Source organism: Salmo trutta, unplaced genomic scaffold (assembly GCF_901001165.1).
Source record: "Salmo trutta unplaced genomic scaffold, fSalTru1.1, whole genome shotgun sequence".
Lineage (NCBI taxonomy): Eukaryota > Metazoa > Chordata > Actinopteri > Salmoniformes > Salmonidae > Salmo > Salmo trutta.
In genome coordinates, this window is record NW_021823477.1 from 383,604 (window position 1) to 403,432 (window position 19,829).

The 19,829-nt window shown below is 41.7% G+C and overlaps 1 protein-coding gene across 1 annotated transcript; it reads left to right on the forward strand.

Annotated features, from left to right (window-relative positions):
• Positions 1–1,345: 1,345 nt before the first annotated feature.
• On the forward strand, positions 1,346–5,374 carry LOC115191087 (gastrula zinc finger protein XlCGF49.1-like; the record flags this gene model as incomplete). Its single annotated transcript, XM_029749086.1, has 2 exons — positions 1,346–1,523; positions 4,696–5,374. Coding segments are annotated over 2 exons (780 nt in total), but the record flags the coding sequence as incomplete, so codon positions are not given.
• Positions 5,375–19,829: the final 14,455 nt, after the last annotated feature.

A 19,829-nucleotide genomic window follows, 5' to 3' on the forward strand; every position in this document is an offset into this window, starting at 1 on the left:
TCTGAATACTTAAGTAAATACATTTGGAAAAATGTTTTTAAAAAATGATTTTGTTTTCTCATTATGGGTTATTGTGATGTCATTATGGGGTATTGATTATTCAATTATAAAATTATTCAACTTTAGAATAAGGCTGTAATGTCACTAAATGTTTAAAAAGTGAAGGGGTCTGAATACTTAATGAATGCACTGTATACCCCTTGCAGTTTTGTACACAGTCATGTGATACGTGGTATAGAAGAGTCCAATCTTCGGAGAGTACATGGGAGGCACTATACTGTGTGTCTGCAGGTGTCTATCTGGTCAGAACCACTGATACAGGTGCCCCTCCACCCTCTGGTGGGATGGATCATGTCTACAGAGAAACCTAGATTCAAATACTTAGATTTGTGTGTATTGGGTATATGTTGTGAAATTGTTAGATATTACTTATTAGATATTACTGCACTGTCGGAGCTAGAAACACAAGCATTTCACTACACCCACAATTACATCTGCTAAGCACGTGTATGTGACCAATAAAATGTGATTTTGTTTTGAAATAAACGTCCTATTTATCAAAGATGCTTTTGGCTGGAGTCAAAATGACTCCAAAGGATTTGAATTTGTTAAAAGTCCATATTGATACAGAAACACTAAACCATGATATAGATTTCTTAAGAACAAGTTGATTGACAAAGTCATGAAAATTTGGAAGAATTGAATAAACCACATTTTGGCTATGATAAAAGATATGCCTCTGTGGTCAAAATGATCCACGTCAGAAGTATGGTTCAATGCAAATATGTAGTGGGTGTAAAGTTTGTTTTCAATTCTCACTTATTAAACACAAATCAATCAACACATGCTTCTCTTTGAACGACTTAATGTAATATTAATATTTTATGAAATAAATGAAAAATAAACGTTTGGTTCTTCAACTGCGTTGCCCTCCAGTCAGCAGATGGCGATGTGCGTCTTTTAGGTTCAGGCGATGCTGCCAGTGTGACGTATAATCTAGTGGACGGGACGCTCCAACAACAACAGCTAGTCAGACACCTCGGTAGCTTTCTAGCAAACATAGCTACAACATTCACGCTCTTTACACTGTTTTGGTGTATATTAGTCGCTGTGTATTAAACACACTTCTGTTGTATGTACTTGTTGGCCCATTTAATTATATATTTACGTTGTTTGTCAGCTAGCTGGTTTGCTAAGTTAGCTTAGAACTAGGCTAGTCGCTAATGCTAACTAGCTAACATCTCCGACCATGAGTTCACTAAGCTACTCTCCTCCTGTTAAAGAAGAGGAGGTCTGCTGGACGGAGAAAGAAGCTCTCGTCAAAGAGGAAGAGGAAGATGTTACAATACAAAAACAAGTAGAGGGTGAGGCTGTTACCGTGAAAGAAGAAGAGAAAGACGTTTCAGTGAAAGAAGAGGAGGAAGAGACTGAGGATGATGCAGTTTTTGGAGTGAAAGAGGAGGAGGGGGAGATTACTGTCACATTGAAAGAGGAGGAGGAGACAGGAGATCTGATTAAGACCAGTAAGTACTGTCTTAAAATGCGTGGTTTTAAAGCGAAGTTCGACTGAATTTTTATGCTTGAATATGTTGTTTAATGTAGGAATTGATAAAACTAAGATGTGTATACCACCAACGAGCGGGTCACCAACAACACGTTAACAATGGATTTACACGCAAAATCCCATCTTTAATGTTTCACAGAATGGACTTGCTCTTATCATGACTCAAATTACGTTGCATTACACTGGAGCGCGATTCCATGCCAACGTGGGCCGATAATATTTTTCGTATCTCAGAATATATTGTTTTGGCAATTCTCTCATAGAAACCTCATTGGAGGAAGTATGTTCGATATGTTTTTTACGTTTGTAACACAAACCATGTTTGAGAAAACCATGATAAAAGGGCCATTATAGGACCTTTTTAGACCTGTGCATGCCTCCTGTCAGACCCCGTGACCTCTGACCCCTACATGATACAGACATCTAGTCATTATACTGTCAAACCCCATGACCTCTGAACCCTACATGATACAGATATCTAGTCATTATACTGTCAGACCCCATGACCTCTGAACCCTACATGATACAGACAACATCTAGTCATTATACTGTCAGACCCCATGACCTCTGAACCCTACATGATACAGACAACATCTAGTCATTATACTGTCAGACCCCATGACCTCTGAACCCTACATGATACAGACATCTAGTCATTATACTGTCAGACCCCATGACCTCTGAACCCTACATGATACAGACAACATCTAGTCATTATACTGTCAGACCCCATGACCTCTGAACCCTACATGATACAGACATCATCTAGTCATTATACTGTCAGACCCCATGACCTCTGAACCCTACATGATACAGACATCTAGTCATTATACTATCAGACCCCATGACCTCTGACCCCTACATGATACAGACATCTAGTCATTATACTGTCAGACCCCATGACCTCTGAACCCTACATGATACAGACATCATCTAGTCATTATACTGTCAGACCCCATGACCTCTGACCCCTACATGATACAGACATCTAGTCATTATACTGTCAGACCCCATGACCTCTGACCCCTACATGATACAGACAAAATCTACTCATTATACTGTCAGACCCCATGACCTCTGAACCCTACATGATACAGACATCATCTAGTCATTATACTGTCAGACCCCATGACCTCTGACCCCTACATGATACAGACAACATCTAGTCATTATACTGTCAGACCCCATTACCTCTGAACCCTACATGATACAGACATCTAGTCATTATACTGTCAGACCCCATGACCTCTGAACCCTACATGATACAGACAACATCTAGTCATTATACTGTCAGACCCCATGACCTCTGAACCCTACATGATACAGACAACATCTAGTCATTATACTGTCAGACCCCATGACCTCTGAACCCTACATGATACAGACATCTAGTCATTATACTGTCAGACCCCATGACCTCTGAACCCTACATGATACAGACAACATCTAGTCATTATACTGTCAGACCCCATGACCTCTGAACCCTACATGATACAGACATCTAGTCATTATACTGTCAGACCCCATGACCTCTGAACCCTACATTATACAGACAACATCTAGTCATTATACTGTCAGACCTCTGACCCCTACATGATATAGACAACATCTAGTCATTATACTGTCAGACCCCATGACCTCTGAACCCTACATGATAGACATCATCTAGTCATTATACTGTCAGACCCCATGACCTCTGAACCCTACATGATACAGATATCTAGTCATTATACTGTCAGACCCCATGACCTCTGAACCCTACATGATACAGACAACATCTAGTCATTATACTGTCAGACCCCATGACCTCTGAACCCTACATGATACAGACATCTAGTCATTATACTGTCAGACCCCATGACCTCTGAACCCTACATGATACAGACATCATCTAGTCATTATATTGTCAGACCCCATGACCTCTGAACCCTACATGATACAGACAACATCTAGTCATTATACTGTCAGACCCCATGACCTCTGAACCCTACATTATACAGACAACATCTAGTCATTATACTGTCAGACCTCTGACCCCTACATGATATAGACAACATCTAGTCATTATACTGTCAGACCCCATGACCTCTGAACCCTACATGATAGACATCATCTAGTCATTATACTGTCAGACCCCATGACCTCTGAACCCTACATGATACAGACATCTAGTCATTATACTGTCAGACCCCATGACCTCTGAACCCTACATGATACAGACATCTAGTCATTATACTGTCAGACCCCATGACCTCTGACCCCTACATGATACAGACATCTAGTCATTATACTGTCAGACCCCATGACCTCTGAACCCTACATGATACAGACATCTAGTCATTATACTGTCAGACCCCATGACCTCTGAACCCTACATGATAGACATCATCTAGTCATTATACTGTCAGACCCCATGACCTCTGACCCTTACATGATACAGACATCTAGTCATTATACTGTCAGACCCCATGACCTCTGACCCCTACATGATACAGACATCTAGTCATTATACTGTCAGACCCCATGACCTCTGAACCCTACATGATACAGACATCTAGTCATTATACTGTCAGACCCCATGACCTCTGAACCCTACATGATAGACATCATCTAGTCATTATACTGTCAGACCCCATGACCTCTGACCCCTACATGATACAGACATCTAGTCATTATACTGTCAGACCCCATGACCTCTGACCCTTACATGATACAGACATCTAGTCATTATACTGTCAGACCCCATGACCTCTGAACCCTACATGATACAGACATCTAGTCATTATACTGTCAGACCCCATGACCTCTGACCCCTACATGATATAGACAACATCTAGTCATTATACTGTCAGACCCCATGACCTCTGACCCCTACATGATACAGACATCATCTAGTCATTATACTGTCAGACCACATGACCTCTGAACCCTACATGATACAGACATCTAGTCATTATACTGTCAGACCCCATGACCTCTGAACCATACATGATACAGACATCATCTGTGAAAACTGACCTTGGGTTATTGAGGGATGTAATCTAGATTAAACCTCATAGGAAGACAGTTTTATCATGTGGAGGTTTCATTCAGGCCTCTGTTTAACAAAATAATCTGTTTGTCTTTGGCAGGAGAGAGACCAGACTCTCCCTCTGACAGCAGGAAGAGTCCTTCAGGGGAACCAGACCCAGAGACGCCCAAACCAGCCAAACGACATCACTGCTCCTACTGCGGAAAGAGTTTTCCTAAGTTACGAAAACTAAAAGAGCATGAGAGGACACACACAGGAGAAAAGCCTTTCCAATGTTCCCAGTGTGGAAACAGTTTTAGTCTGTTAGGGAGCCTGAAAATACATAAGAGAATACACTCTGGAGAGAAGCCTTATCACTGCTCCCACTGTGGAATGACTTTTATCTGCTCAGGGAGCCAGAAGTTACATGAGAGAGTACACACAGGAGAAAAGCCCTACGACTGTTCCCACTGTGGAAACAGTTTTAGTCAGTTAGGGAGCCTGAAAATACATAAGAGAATACACTCTGGAGAGAAGCCTTATCACTGCTCCCACTGTGGAAAGAGTTTTACTCAGTCAGGGAACCTGAAATCACATCAGAGGGTACATCCACAGGAGGAGAAGACATACCACTGCTCTCATTGTGGAAAGACATTTTCCCAGTCAGAGGACCTGAAATCACATGAGAGAATAGAGAGGCTGTGTTCTGACTTATGTTTTTGACTGAGAATGTGTGTTTTTGTTCTTGCCAAATGAAATCATATTGTTTACATGAAATCATAAAAAACAGGTTTACTTTTGTGGATGTTTTTTATCTGGAGACATGATCATGTCGAAAATCAGATAAAATATTTTAAAATATGTTTTTTTTTTTCTTATTCGATTGATTGGATGCAAATGTCAACCCTATGATGTTGTTCATTATATTATTTGCAAAATGTAAATTATTATATAAGTAAGTAGCCTTGCACGAGCCCAGAACAGCTCTTAGAAACAGGAGCCTTGTCTTGTATGATCCAGAACAAATCAAATCAAAGTTTACCTTACTGTGAAATGCTTACTTACAGGCCCTAACCAACAGTGCGATTTTAAGTAATAAATAGGTATTAGGTGAACAATAGATAAGTAAAGAAATAAAAACAACAGTAAAAAGACAGTGAAAAATAACAGTGGTGAGGCTATAACAGTAATGAGGCTACATACAGACACCGGTTAGTCAGGCTGATTGAGGTAGTATGTACATGTAGATATGGTTAAAGTGACTATGCATATATGATGAACAGAGAGTAGCAGTAGCGTAAAAGAGGGGTTGGTGGGTGGTGGGACACAATGCAGATAGTCCGGGTAGCCAATGTGCGGGGGCACCGGTTAGTCGGGCTAATTGAGGTAGTATGTACATGAACGTATAGTTAAAGTGACTATGCATATATGATAAACAGAGAGTAGCAGCAGCGTAAAAGAGGGGTTGGGGGGGCGGGACAATGCAAATAGTCCAGGTAGCCATTTGATTACTTGTTCAGGAGTCTTATGGCTTGGGGGTAAAAACTTTTGAGAAGCCTTTTGGTCCTAGACTTGGCGCTCTGGTACCGCTTGCCATGCGGTAGTAGAGAGAACAGTCTATGACTGGGGTGGCTGGGGTCTTTGACAATTTTTAGGGCCTTCCTGACACCACCTGGTGTAGAGGTCCTTGATGGCAGGCAGCTTAGCCCCAGTGATGTACTGGGCCGTATGCACTACCCTCTGTAGTACCTTGCGGTCGGAGGCTGAACAGCTCATAGTAACAGGAGCCTATCTCCTGTGTCTGTAGTGTGAGGCAGCTTGATGTACAAGTTCTTCCCCTGGACAGGACTCTAGTCTATTAAGTTGCCCTCCACCAACTGCTGTTTTCAGATCTCGCAATAGGTCACGGATGTGATTCAGATCTGTGGCCTCGTTTATACAAATCTGTGCGTAAAACCAAATGCGTGGGATAATTTCCACGCAAAGCGTGAGATTTATCGACATGAACGTTTGCTTGAGAGAGAGAGGGTAAATTAAACGCACAGCCGTTACCATGTGTAAGCACAGTGCCACGTGGTGGACTGAGGGAACTTCTTGTCAAGCGTAGAATGGGGAAATATCTGTTGAGAATGTCTGTCTGACATTGTGAGAATAATAATGAAAATATTTGTAGATGTGGCGGATGAATCAGAATTAGTTGGGTAACATAGATAATTAAGATCTTTTATTTATATAATATGCTTATGTGAGATACTTGTCATTAGAATTGTCATGACGTTGGCCTGTGGGTAAGGTTTATGACCCCCCCATAAATACCTTTCTCCCTTCCCCTCTCTCTCTGACCCTACTGAAGGACTGGAATAGCCTGTGTTAAATATAGAGAGTCTGGGAACATCAAACAAATGGGGAAAGGAACCATCTTTTGATAATAAAACCAGCTGGAAATATGCTTGATAACGTAATGAGTATGGATGTCAGTTCGGTTGTCATCTGAGACATTATGACTGATGACAGGACGACATAAACTGTACCTGGGAAAGTATACACCCTCTAGTTATCAGAGTCACATGGAATTGTTATGCAATTGAAATGTTTGATATTTAAATAGTTTGTTAGGAGATTAAATGTAATTTTAGCTTCCAATTGAGAGAATTGGGTTTTCATAAGGAAAGTGCCCTGCTTGATCAGTGGCCCGCCCCTGTGAAGAGACAGGGGTTATAAACGATGAAACACACCCTCCTCCCCTCGCCACTATATAAGACAATGACACAATGTAACCAGTGGGTTCCACTACGTGAGGTCTGCAGCCTCTGCGTTACAAGGACACACATGTCAAGTACAGAACTAAGCCAACCTCGGCGTGAGCTTTGGTTGTGAATGGTATGAACTTTGAACTTATTCACTACAGAAGTGATACTTCCTAGCCGTTGAGTTAGCAGCGGCCGCTGTAGACGTGGGCTAGGAAAGGACGGACGACGGATCCAGTCTACCACAGACAAAAATACTACAACGTATCCACTTTAACACCATTGACATTCTTCTGAGGACAGGAAGATCTGTTGTCCAACCCGGCCAGCATCTACGACCAATCTACCGAAGCGCAGCTCAGAGTAAATATTTATTGCATTTTCCTTTTCCAAATGGGTGGTAATTTAGAATGCATAAAATTCAGTATTTACGATAGCATAGCTGTTTCTGTGTTCCTCAGTCTTCCCGCTCTTTCATTTAAGCCCAACCCCCTTTCTTTGTGTTACAAGCCGCCATGTCGGCTCCGTCCACCAGGGACGTTTTCTGTATGACATCATTTGTATTCTGTGTATATGTAATTCTGTGTGAATGGTTGGGTATTTAGTAAATAAATAATTAAACCCAATTTTGGATTGCTGATTCAAGTTGTTAGCCAGGGTTCGTGAGGATAACCAAGAATTTACAACTTTCATTATGAGACTTTGTGTCATCATGGGGTATTGCGTCATCATGGGGTATTGCGTCATCATGGGGTATTGCGTCATCATGGGGTATTGCGTCATCATGGGTTATTGCGTCATCATGGGGTATTGCGTCATCATGGGGTATTGCGTCATCATGGGGTATTGCGTCATCATGGTGTATTGCGTCATCATGGGGTATTGCGTCATCATGGTGTATTGGGTCGTTATGGTGTATTGGGGTATTGTGTCATCATGGGGTATTTTGTCATCATGGGGTATTGTGTCATCATGGGGTATTGTGTCGTTATGGGGTATTTTGTCATCATGGGGTATTGGGTCGTTATGGTGTTTTGGGTCGTTATGGGGTATTGGGTCGTTATGGTGTTTTGGGTCGTTATGGGGTATTGGGGTATTGTGTCGTTATGGGGTATTGTGTCATTATGGGGTATTGGGTCGTTATGGGGTATTAGGCTATTGTGTCGTTATGGGGTATTGGGTCGTTTTGGGGTGTTGTGTCGTTATGGGGTATTGTGTCATTATGGGGTATTGTGTCATTATGGGGTATTGTGTCGTTATGGGGTATTGGGTCGTTATGGGGTATTGGGTCATTATGGGGTATTGGGTCATTATGCGGTATTGGGTCATTATGGGGTATTGGGTCGTTATGGGGTATTGTGTCGTTATGGGGTATTGTGTCATTATGGGGTATTGTGTCGTTATGGGGTATTTTGTCATCATGGGGTATTGTGTCATCATGGGGTATTGTGTCATTATGGGGTATTGGGTCGTTATGGGGTATTGGGTCGTTATGGGGTATTGGGTCGTTATGGGGTATTGTGTCGTTATGGGGTATTGGGTCGTTATGGGGTATTGGGTCGTTATGGTGTATTGGGTCGTTATGGGGTATTGTGTCATTATGGGGTATTGTGTCATTATGGGGTATTGTGTCATTATGGGGTATTGGGTCGTTATGGGGTATTGGGTCGTTATGGTGTATTGGGTCGTTATGGGGTATTGTGTCGTTATGGGGTATTGTGTCGTTATGGGGTATTGTGTCATTATGGGGTATTGTGTCGTTATGGGGTATTGTGTCATCATGGGGTATTGTGTCGTTATGGGGTATTGGGTCGTTATGGTGTATTGGGTCGTTATGGGGTATTGTGTCATTATGGGGTATTGTGTCATTATGGGGTATTGGGTCGTTATGGTGTATTGGGTCGTTATGGGGTATTGTGTCATTATGGGGTATTGTGTCATTATGGGGTATTGGGTCGTTATGGGGTATTGGGTCGTTATGGTGTATTGGGTCGTTATGGGGTATTAGGGTATTGTGTCATTATGGGGTATTGGGTCATTATGGGGTATTGTGTCATTATGGGGTATTGTGTCATTATGGGGTATTGTGTCGTTATGGGGTATTGTGTCGTTATGGGGTATTGTGTCGTTATGGGGTATTGGGTCGTTATGGGGTATTGTGTCATTATGGGGTATTGTGTTGTTATGGGGTATTGTGTCGTTATGGGGTATTGTGTCGTTATGGGGTATTGTGTCATTATGGGGTATTGTGTCATTATGGGGTATTTTGTCATCATGGGGTATTTTGTCATCATGGGGTATTGTGTCGTTATGGGGTATTGGGTCGTTATGGGGTATTGGGTCGTTATGGTGTATTGGGTCGTTATGGGGTATTGTGTCATTATGGGGTATTGGGTCGTTATGGGGTATTGTGTCGTTATGGTGTATTGGGTCGTTATGGGGTATTGGGGTATTGTGTCGTTATGGGGTATTGTGTCATTATGGGGTATTGGGTCGTTATGGGGTATTTTGTCATCATGGGGTATTGTGTCATCATGGGGTATTGTGTCGTTATGGGGTATTGGGTCGTTATGGGGTATTGGGTCGTTATGGTGTATTGGGTCGTTATGGGGTATTGTGTCATTATGGGGTATTGTGTCATTATGGGGTATTGGGTCGTTATGGGGTATTGGGTCGTTATGGTGTATTGGGTCGTTATGGGGTATTGTGTCATTATGGGGTATTGTGTCATTATGGGGTATTGGGTCCTTATGGGGTATTGGGTCGTTATGGTGTATTGGGTCGTTATGGGGTATTAGGGTATTGTGTCATTATGGGGTATTGGGTCATTATGGGGTATTGTGTCATTATGGGGTATTGTGTCATTATGGGGTATTGTGTCGTTATGGGGTATTGTGTCGTTATGGGGTATTGTGTCGTTATGGGGTATTGGGTCGTTATGGGGTATTGTGTCATTATGGGGTATTGTGTCGTTATGGGGTATTGTGTCGTTATGGGGTATTGTGTCGTTATGGGGTATTGTGTCATCATGGGGTATTGTGTCGTTATGGGGTATTGGGTCGTTATGGGGTATTGGGTCGTTATGGTGTATTGGGTCGTTATGGGGTATTGTGTCATTATGGGGTATTGGGTCGTTATGGGGTATTGTGTCGTTATGGTGTATTGGGTCGTTATGGGGTATTGGGGTATTGTGTCGTTATGGGGTATTGTGTCATTATGGGGTATTGGGTCGTTATGGGGTATTGTGTCGTTATGGGGTATTGTGTCGTTATGGGGTATTGGGTCGTTATGGGGTATTAGGGTATTGTGTCGTTATGGGGTATTGTGTCATTATGGGGTATTGTGTCGTTATGGGGTATTTTGTCATCATGGGGTATTGTGTCATCATGGGGTATTGTGTCGTTATGGGGTATTGGGTCGTTATGGGGTATTGGGTCGTTATGGTGTATTGGGTCGTTATGGGGTATTGTGTCATTATGGGGTATTGTGTCATTATGGGGTATTGGGTCGTTATGGGGTATTGGGTCGTTATGGTGTATTGGGTCGTTATGGGGTATTGTGTCATTATGGGGTATTGTGTCATTATGGGGTATTGGGTCGTTATGGGGTATTGGGTCGTTATGGGGTATTGTGTCATTATGGGGTATTGGGTCGTTATGGTGTATTTGGTCGTTATGGGGTATTGGGTCGTTATGGGGTATTGTGTCATTATGGGGTATTGGGTCGTTATGGTGTATTTGGTCGTTATGGGGTATTGTGTCATTATGGGGTATTGTGTCATTATGGGGTATTGGGTCGTTATGGGGTATTGTGTCGTTATGGGGTATTGGGTCGTTATGGGGTATTGGGTCGTTATGGGGTATTGTGTCGTTATGGGGTATTGGGGTATTGTGTCATTATGGGGTATTGTGTCGTTATGGGGTATTGGGTCGTTATGGGGTATTGGGTCGTTATAGTGTATTGGGTCGTTATGGGGTATTGTGTCATTATGGGGTATTGGGTCGTTATGGGGTATTGGGTCGTTATGGTGTATTGGGTCGTTATGGGGTATTAGGGTATTGTGTCATTATGGGGTATTGGGTCATTATGGGGTATTGTGTCATTATGGGGTATTGTGTCATTATGGGGTATTGTGTCGTTATGGGGTATTGTGTCGTTATGGGGTATTGTGTCGTTATGGGGTATTGGGTCGTTATGGGGTATTGTGTCATTATGGGGTATTTTGTCATCATGGGGTATTGTGTCGTTATGGGGTATTGTGTCGTTATGGGGTATTGTGTCGTTATGGGGTATTGTGTCATTATGGGGTATTTTGTCATCATGGGGTATTGTGTCGTTATGGGGTATTGGGTCGTTATGGGGTATTGGGTCGTTATGGGGTATTGGGTCGTTATGGTGTATTGGGTCGTTATGGGGTATTGGGTCGTTATGGTGTATTGGGTCGTTATGGGGTATTGTGTCATTATGGGGTATTGGGTCGTTATGGGGTATTGTGTCGTTATGTTGTATTGGGTCGTTATGGGGTATTGGGGTATTGTGTCGTTATGGGGTATTGTGTCATTATGGGGTATTGTGTCGTTATGGGGTATTGTGTCGTTATGGGGTATTGGGTCGTTATGGGGTATTGGGTCGTTATGGGGTATTGGGTCGTTATGGGGTATTGGGTCGTTATGGGGTATTGTGTCGTTATGGGGTATTCTGTCATTATGGGGTATTGTGTCGTTATGGGGTATTGTGTCGTTATGGGGTATTGGGTCGTTATGGGGTATTGTGTCGTTATGGGGTATTGGGGTATTGTGTCGTTATGGGGTATTGTGTCGTTATGGGGTATTGGGTCGTTATGGGGTATTGGGTCGTTATGGGGTATTAGGGTATTGTGTCGTTATGGGGTATTGTGTCATTATGGGGCATTGTGTGTAGATTGAGGAGAAAAATGTATTTAATCCATTTTAGAATAAGGCTGTAATGTAACAAAATGTTGGAAAAAGGGAAGGGGTATGAATACTTTCCGAATTTACTGTATATTTAAAACCAAATTTAACTATCCATTGTTTTGCAAAGTTGGTTTCTGTTAAAGTGTTTGGTCCTGTTCGTGCGGGTCAAACAGAAACACCCTGATGATTGGTTGACAATAGAACCTTCCACAATGCAGCCAATGGCTGTAAGTTACAGCTGGTGATGAGGAACTGTCTGCAGTTGACTTTATGATCTTTGATCAAATGGTTGATTTAAAGTTCATGTAGTCAACATGTAGGCGCAAGTTGGACACTTTTTATCCCCATAATGCGTCACAATTTGAAAGCCGGTGACTTGACAAAAGTGGCCCGCTCGAACGAGCCCATTGCTATAACGTGCAAATATCTGTCCAAGCGTTGTAATATCTGTCAGGCGTCAGCAACGTCTGAGCAGAGAAACGCGCCTAAAGACTGCCCCTTTCAGGTTGATTGAGGTGTGGCAACCAAAAATGCTGTGTTCGTAACCAAGTGGGAGGTCGGGATTTTCCAGTTGTGAAGTCGTAAATACCAGTTGGATGGCCGTTCATGTGAATTTTTCACAGTCGTATGTGGTAAATTCCCACTTGGTTATGAATGCAGCGTACTGATAACTAATCCCAGATGTGTCATTGGCGTTGTTTCCAATGAGAGAAGTTGTATCGTGCCTCACATTCATCACACATGACATAGCTACCATCTTGCTCTTTCAGCACTTCAGCAAATCTTTCTCAAACATTACTTTTGTGGTCCTCCCTTCTTTATTTTCAACTCTCCATTTCGCAGATTTTCTTAATAAATTAAAAAACAATTATCTGTTTGTTTGACTGAGTGACGAAATATTGCAGATGTGAAGTGGTATAGTATGTTTTAAATTGTCATGAAGTCTAATCAATCAACACCTGCTTGCTTCTCTTTGTACATGTCAATATAATATTAGCATCTAATGAAATAAATGATATATATAAAAAAAACGTTCTGAAAATTAAATAAACGTATGACACCAGTCAGCAGATGACGATGTGCTTCTTTGAGGCGACGCTACCAGCGTGACGTGTAATCTAGAAGACGGGACGCTTCTTCAACAACAGCAGCTAGTCAGCCACCTCCATCCAGTAGCTTGCAATTTAAACATATATATTTAACCTTTAACTAGGCAAGTCGGTTAAGAACAAATTCTTATTTACCAAGACGGCCTACCAAAAGGCCTCCTTCGGGACGGGGGCTGGGATTAAAAATAAACGAGATAAAAGAAAAATATAGGACAAAACACACATCTCGACGAGAGGCAACACAACACTACATAAAGAGAGACATAAGACAACAACATAGCATGGCAGCAACACATGGACAACATATAATGGTAGTAACACAACATGACAGCAGCACAAAAACATGGTATAAACATTATTGGGCACAGTCAACAGCACAAAGGTCAAGAAGGTAGAGACAACAATACATCACACAAAGCAGCCAGATCTGACAATTGACATTATATTGTCAAGATTTGAGTTAAATCCTTAGCTAGGACACTAAAAAAAAAAATCTGAATTTATTAACATTTTATTAATTAAGCAGACGCAGATCGACTTACATTAGTGTGTGCATACATTTTCGTACTGGTCCCCCGTGAGTATCAAACCAACAACCCTCGCGTTGCGTGCGCCATGCTTTACCAACTGAGCTACACGGAACTATTCCAACAGTATGTATTCATAATGTTCATATTCACATGAAGCTACAGGTCTGCATTAAACTATTCTAATAGTATGTATTCATAATGTTCATATTCACATGTAGCTACAGGTCTGCATTAAACTATTCTAACAGTATGTATTCATAATGTTCATATTCACATGAAGCTACAGGTCTGCATTAAACTATTCTAACAGTATGTATTCATAATGTACATATTCACATGAAGCTACAGGTCTGCATTAAACTATTCTAACAGTATGTATTCATAATGTTCATATTCACATGTAGCTACAGGTCTGCATTATTAAACTATTCTAACAGTATGTATTCATAATGTTCATATTCACATGTAGCTACAGGTCTGCATTAAACTATTATAACAGTATGTATTCATAATGTTCATATTCACATGAAGCTACAGGTCTGCATTAAACTATTCTAACAGTATGTATTCATAATGTACATATTCACATGTAGCTACAGGTCTGCATTAAACTATTCTAACAGTATGTATTCATAATGTACATATTCACATGTAGCTACAGGTCTGCATTAAACTATTCTAACAGTATGTATTCATAATGTACATATTCACATGTAGCTACAGGTCTGCATTAAACTATTCTAACAGTAAGTATTCATAATGTTCATATTCACATGTAGCTACAGGTCTGCATTCAACTATTCTAACAGTATGTATTCATAATGTACATATTCACATGTAGCAACAGGTCTGCATAGACGAAAGAAGTCAGACAAAACATATTTCCTTTCCTCATCTTTAAATTCTTTAAATGAATAAACAATGTAGTGAATATTTTTCTAAACTGCGTTACCCATTCCAATCAGCTGACGGCGATATGCGTCTTCAGATGGTGACGTCATATCTAGTGGACTAATCGACACCGGATGCTGTTTCAACAACACGGATACTGACTCATTCAACTACCTCCGTAGCCTGGTAGCCAACATACAACCGAAAACAAGCTTTTTGGACCATTTTTCTGTATGTTGATCTCGGTGTTTTTAACACAATCCTCTTTACGTATCTACTATTTAACTTAAAGTAATTTGCTTGTTAAATGTACAAATGTGTTGATTATACTAAGTCTAGCACTAAGCTTATCGCTAATGCTAGCTAGCCCGACCATGAGGTCGCTAAGCTACTCTCCTCCTGATGAAGAAGAGGTCTGCTGCACGGAGAAAGAAGCTATGGGGCTGAACATTGTCATGAAAGAAGATGAGGAGGATATTACAGTGAAAGGAGAGGAAGAAGCTTTCAGAATGAAAGAGGAGGAAGAGGAGGCTATCAGTATCACATTGAAAGAAGAGGATGTTACAGTGAAAGGAGAGAAAGAACCTTTTAGAGTCAAAGAAGAGGAGGGGATAGAGGCTGTCACAGTGGAAGAAGATGAGGAGGATATTACAGTGAAAGGAGAGGAAGAAGCTTTCAGAATGAAAAAGGAGGAAGAGGAGGATGTTATAGTGAAAGAAGAGGAATAACCTTTTATAGTGAAAGAGGAAGAGAGGATAGAGGCTGTCACAGTGGAAGAAGAGGAGGTAGAAGCTTTCAGGATGGAAAAGGAGGAGGAAGAGGAGGAGGATATTACAGTGAAAGGAGAGGAAGAACCTTTTAGAGTGAAAGAGGAAGAGAGGATAGAGGCTGTCACAGTGGAAGAAGAGGAGGTAGAAGCTTTCAGGATGAAAAAGGAGGCCATCACATTGATAGAAGAAGAGGAGGATGTTTTGGGAGATGAAGGAGAGGAAGAGGAGACTGAAGATCTGATTAACACCAGTAAGTACTGTCTTAAAAACACAGCCAGAAACTCTGCAGTTGTTGAACTAATGTGTGGTTTGAAAGCCAGAGGGTCATTGCACTGAAATGTGCTCCTCACCAGAACCCCAAATATAAGCTTGTAAAACTCCCGTTGTGTGTAAACAATGCAAATGTAAACAAACACTGTATTTGACTCAAAACGTGGTTAAAACAATCATTTTGATCTCATTATTGGTCCTTGCATCACAGCTCTGTCTATGAATTAGAGTTGTTCCATTTCTTCACATCCTCATCTACTCTCCCCTATCTGTTTATTAGGACAGTGGAGATATAAAACGTTTAAGTACCAATAAGGTGTATGATATTTATGGCTCTATCCCCCCCCAAAAAATATTTGTATTTTATTTAACCAGGCAAGTCAGTTAAGAACAGATTGTTATTTACAATGACGGCCTACCGGGGAACAGTGGGTTGTTCAAGGGCAGAAGGGCGGGCAGAACGACAGATTTTTAACTTGTCAACTCGGGGATTCGACCCAGCAACATTTCGGTTACTGGCCCAACGCTCTAACCACTAAGCTACCTACCGAACCCATCATGTTAGCATCCACAAAGTGTTAAGAAACATATTCTATTCTTATGTGACTCGTATGACACAATACATTATTTACCGTTGTTAGGTTCTAATTCTCAGAGTGAAAACCCAACGGAAAAAGCTGAACCAGTTTATTCTTCCCAGAGGGTCAATCCAGTTGGATTAGACAAAAAAAACTCCTCCTGCACATCTGTACAAACATTGTATTTTTACTGCACTTTACTTCACTTTACTGGACACTAAATAATACGGGCCATAAACTTTTCTTCCTCCCTTAACGTGACCTGACCTCGACCCCCCTTCATCACTAATCCGTGGCTCTCTCCCCTTATCAATGCCTGCCACATGTAACCGCTTCCCTGCACTCAGTCTTTCAGTAGGGTCCCTGATATAATGTAAACATTATACATTACCCTCTCGCCCTCATGTTCATGAAGAAGTATATTTCATATTCTCAGAACCCAACACCATTCATTTCTATTGGGTACAACATCATCTGAAACACAACCAAAACAAACTGCAAATGTATCCAACAAGTTTGTAGAGTCACAAGCTTGATGTAGTCATTGCGTTCTAGGAATATGGGACCAAATACTTTAATTCACATAAAAGTGAATTTATCCAAATACTTATGACGCATTCAAATGGGGGGACTAGATACATGAAGTGATTTTATTTCTAAATGGTAAAACAGATGCCCTGAAAATACCCTCAAATAAAAGGTGATGTTCTGTACTGTCTCATATGAAACATTTGATCTAAAATGCTGGAGAACAGAGCCACATTAAACGGTTTATCTTCCCTGTCCAGATACATACGTAGAGGAGAACAGAGCCACATTAAACGGTTTATCTTCCCTGTCCAGATAAATACATAGAGGAGTACAGAGCCACATTAAACGGTTTATCTTCCCTGTCCAGATAAATACGTAGAGGAGTACAGAGCCACATTAAACGGTTTATCTTCCCTGTCCAGATAAATACATAGAGGAGTACAGAGCCACATTAAACGGTTTATCTTCCCTGTCCAGATACATACGTAGAGGAGAACAGAGCCACATTAAACGGTTTATCTTCCCTGTCCAGATACATACGTAGGGGAGTACAGAGCCACATTAAACGGTTTATCTTCCCTGTCCAGATACATACGTAGGGGAGTACAGAGCCACATTAAACGGTTTATCTTCCCTGTCCAGATAAATACGTAGGGGAGTATAAATAGTTTAAGCAATAAGGCCCGTATACCACAGGTATGACAACCTGATCTACATGAATGCAGCTTCCACTTCATTAAAGCCGTTAGATGCAGTTTATCGTAGCGCTCTTCGTTTCATCACAGGTGACAGGTTTTGCACTCCACCGCTCGCTCTATCAGAAAGTAGGATGACCCTCTTTGACCTCACGTAGGTTGAAACACTGCATTTTATTCATTTATAAAGCCCAACACTTGCAACGAGATTGGTCAAGTATAACTTGTGTGCAGTGTTCAGTGCCTCTTTGTATGTAGTCTGGTGGTGATATACCAGGGACTGGGGATGCAGTTAGGTTTGTATACAGTCTGGTGATATACCAGGGACTGGGGATGCAGTTAGGTTTGTACAGTCTGATGATATACCAGGGACTGGGGATGTAGTTAGGTTTGTATGCAGTCTGGTGATATACCAGGGACTGGGGATGCAGTTAGGTTTGTACAGCCTGATGATATACCAGGGACTGGGGATGCAGTTAGGTTTGTATGCAGTCTGATGATATACCAGGGACTGGGGATGCAGTTAGGTTTGTACAGTCTGGTGATATACCAGGGACTGGGGATGTAGTTAGGTTTGTATACAGTCTGGTGATATACCAGGGACTGGGGATGCAGTTAGGTTTGTACAGTCTGGTGATATACCAGGGACTGGGGATGCAGTTAGGTTTGTATGCAGTCTGGTGATATACCAGGGACTGGGGATGTAGTTAGGTTTGTACAGTCTGGTGATATACCAGGGACTGGGGATGCAGTTAAGTTTGTATACAGTCTGGTGATATACCAGGGACTGGGGATGCAGTTAGGTTTGTATGCAGTCTGGTTATATACCAGGGACTGGGGATGTAGTTAGGTTTGTATACAGTCTGGTGATATACCAGGGACTGGGGATGTAGTTAGGTTTGTATGCAGTCTGGTGATATACCAGGGACTGGGGATGCAGTTAGGTTTGTATACAGTCTGGTGATATACCAGGGACTGGGGATGTAGTTAGGTTTGTATGCAGTCTGGTGATATACCAGGGACTGGGGATGTAGTTAGGTTTGTATACAGTCTGGTGATATACCAGGGACTGGGGATGTAGTTAGGTTTGTATGTAGTCTGGTGATATACCAGGGACTGGGGATGTTGTTAGGTTTGTATACAGTCTGGTGATATACCAGAGCCTGGACATGCAGTTAGGTTTGTTTTCCTCTAGCTATTCTCCAGTTTGCTCCCAGCAGCGTTCATAGAACATAGATCACTGTTAAACTAGGCTGCAGAGTTCCTAGTTTGACAGATAATTCAACCAGTGTGTGACCAGTGGGTTTCTTTAAATGAATGAATATCAAACTGCCTTAAATACAGATGTGAAGCACAGTATGTTTTAAATTCTCACTCAAAATATGCACTGCTCTTTTTGAACGTCTCAATATAATTGTATTATTTAATGAAAGGAATGAAAATACATTTGTCCGCAAAAAAAATAAGTATCTTAACGCCGCGGTTCCGTCCCTCTCTTCGCCCCAACCCGGGCTCGAACCAGGGACCCTTGCACAGAGTATTTCTGATACCCACCGAAGCATCATTACCCATCGCGCCACAAAAGCCACGGCTTAAATCCGATCCTCAACTGCATTTCCCTCCAGTCAGCAGACGGCGATGTGCGTCTTTCAGGCGATGCTGCAGCGTGACGTATAATCTAGTGGACGGTTCTTCATAAACAGCTCGTCAACCACCTCGGTAGCTTGCTAGCCAACATAGCCGAAAGATTCAAGCTATTTATACGCTTTCGGTCTATATTAGCTACTGTGTTTTAGACACACTTCTGTCGTATCTACTTGTTAACCTATTTAATTTAATATTACGTTATTGTTTATTAGTCAGCTATAGTAGCTGGCTGGTTAAGTTAGCATTAGCCTAGTCGCTAATGATAGCTAGCTAGCTAACATCCCCGAACATGAGCTCCCTAAACTACTCCCCTCCTGTTAAAGAAGAGGAGGTCTGCTGGACGGAGAAAGAAGCTCTGGGGCTGAACATTGTCGTGAAAGAGGAGAAGGAAGAGGAGGATGTTACAGTAAAACAAGAAGTAGAGGGTGAGGCTGTTACAGTGAAAGATGAAGAGAAAGACGTTTCAGTTAAACAAGAGGAAGAAGAGGATGATGCTGTTTTTGGAGTGAAGAAGGAAGGAGAGATTACTGTCACATTGGAAGATGAAGAGGAG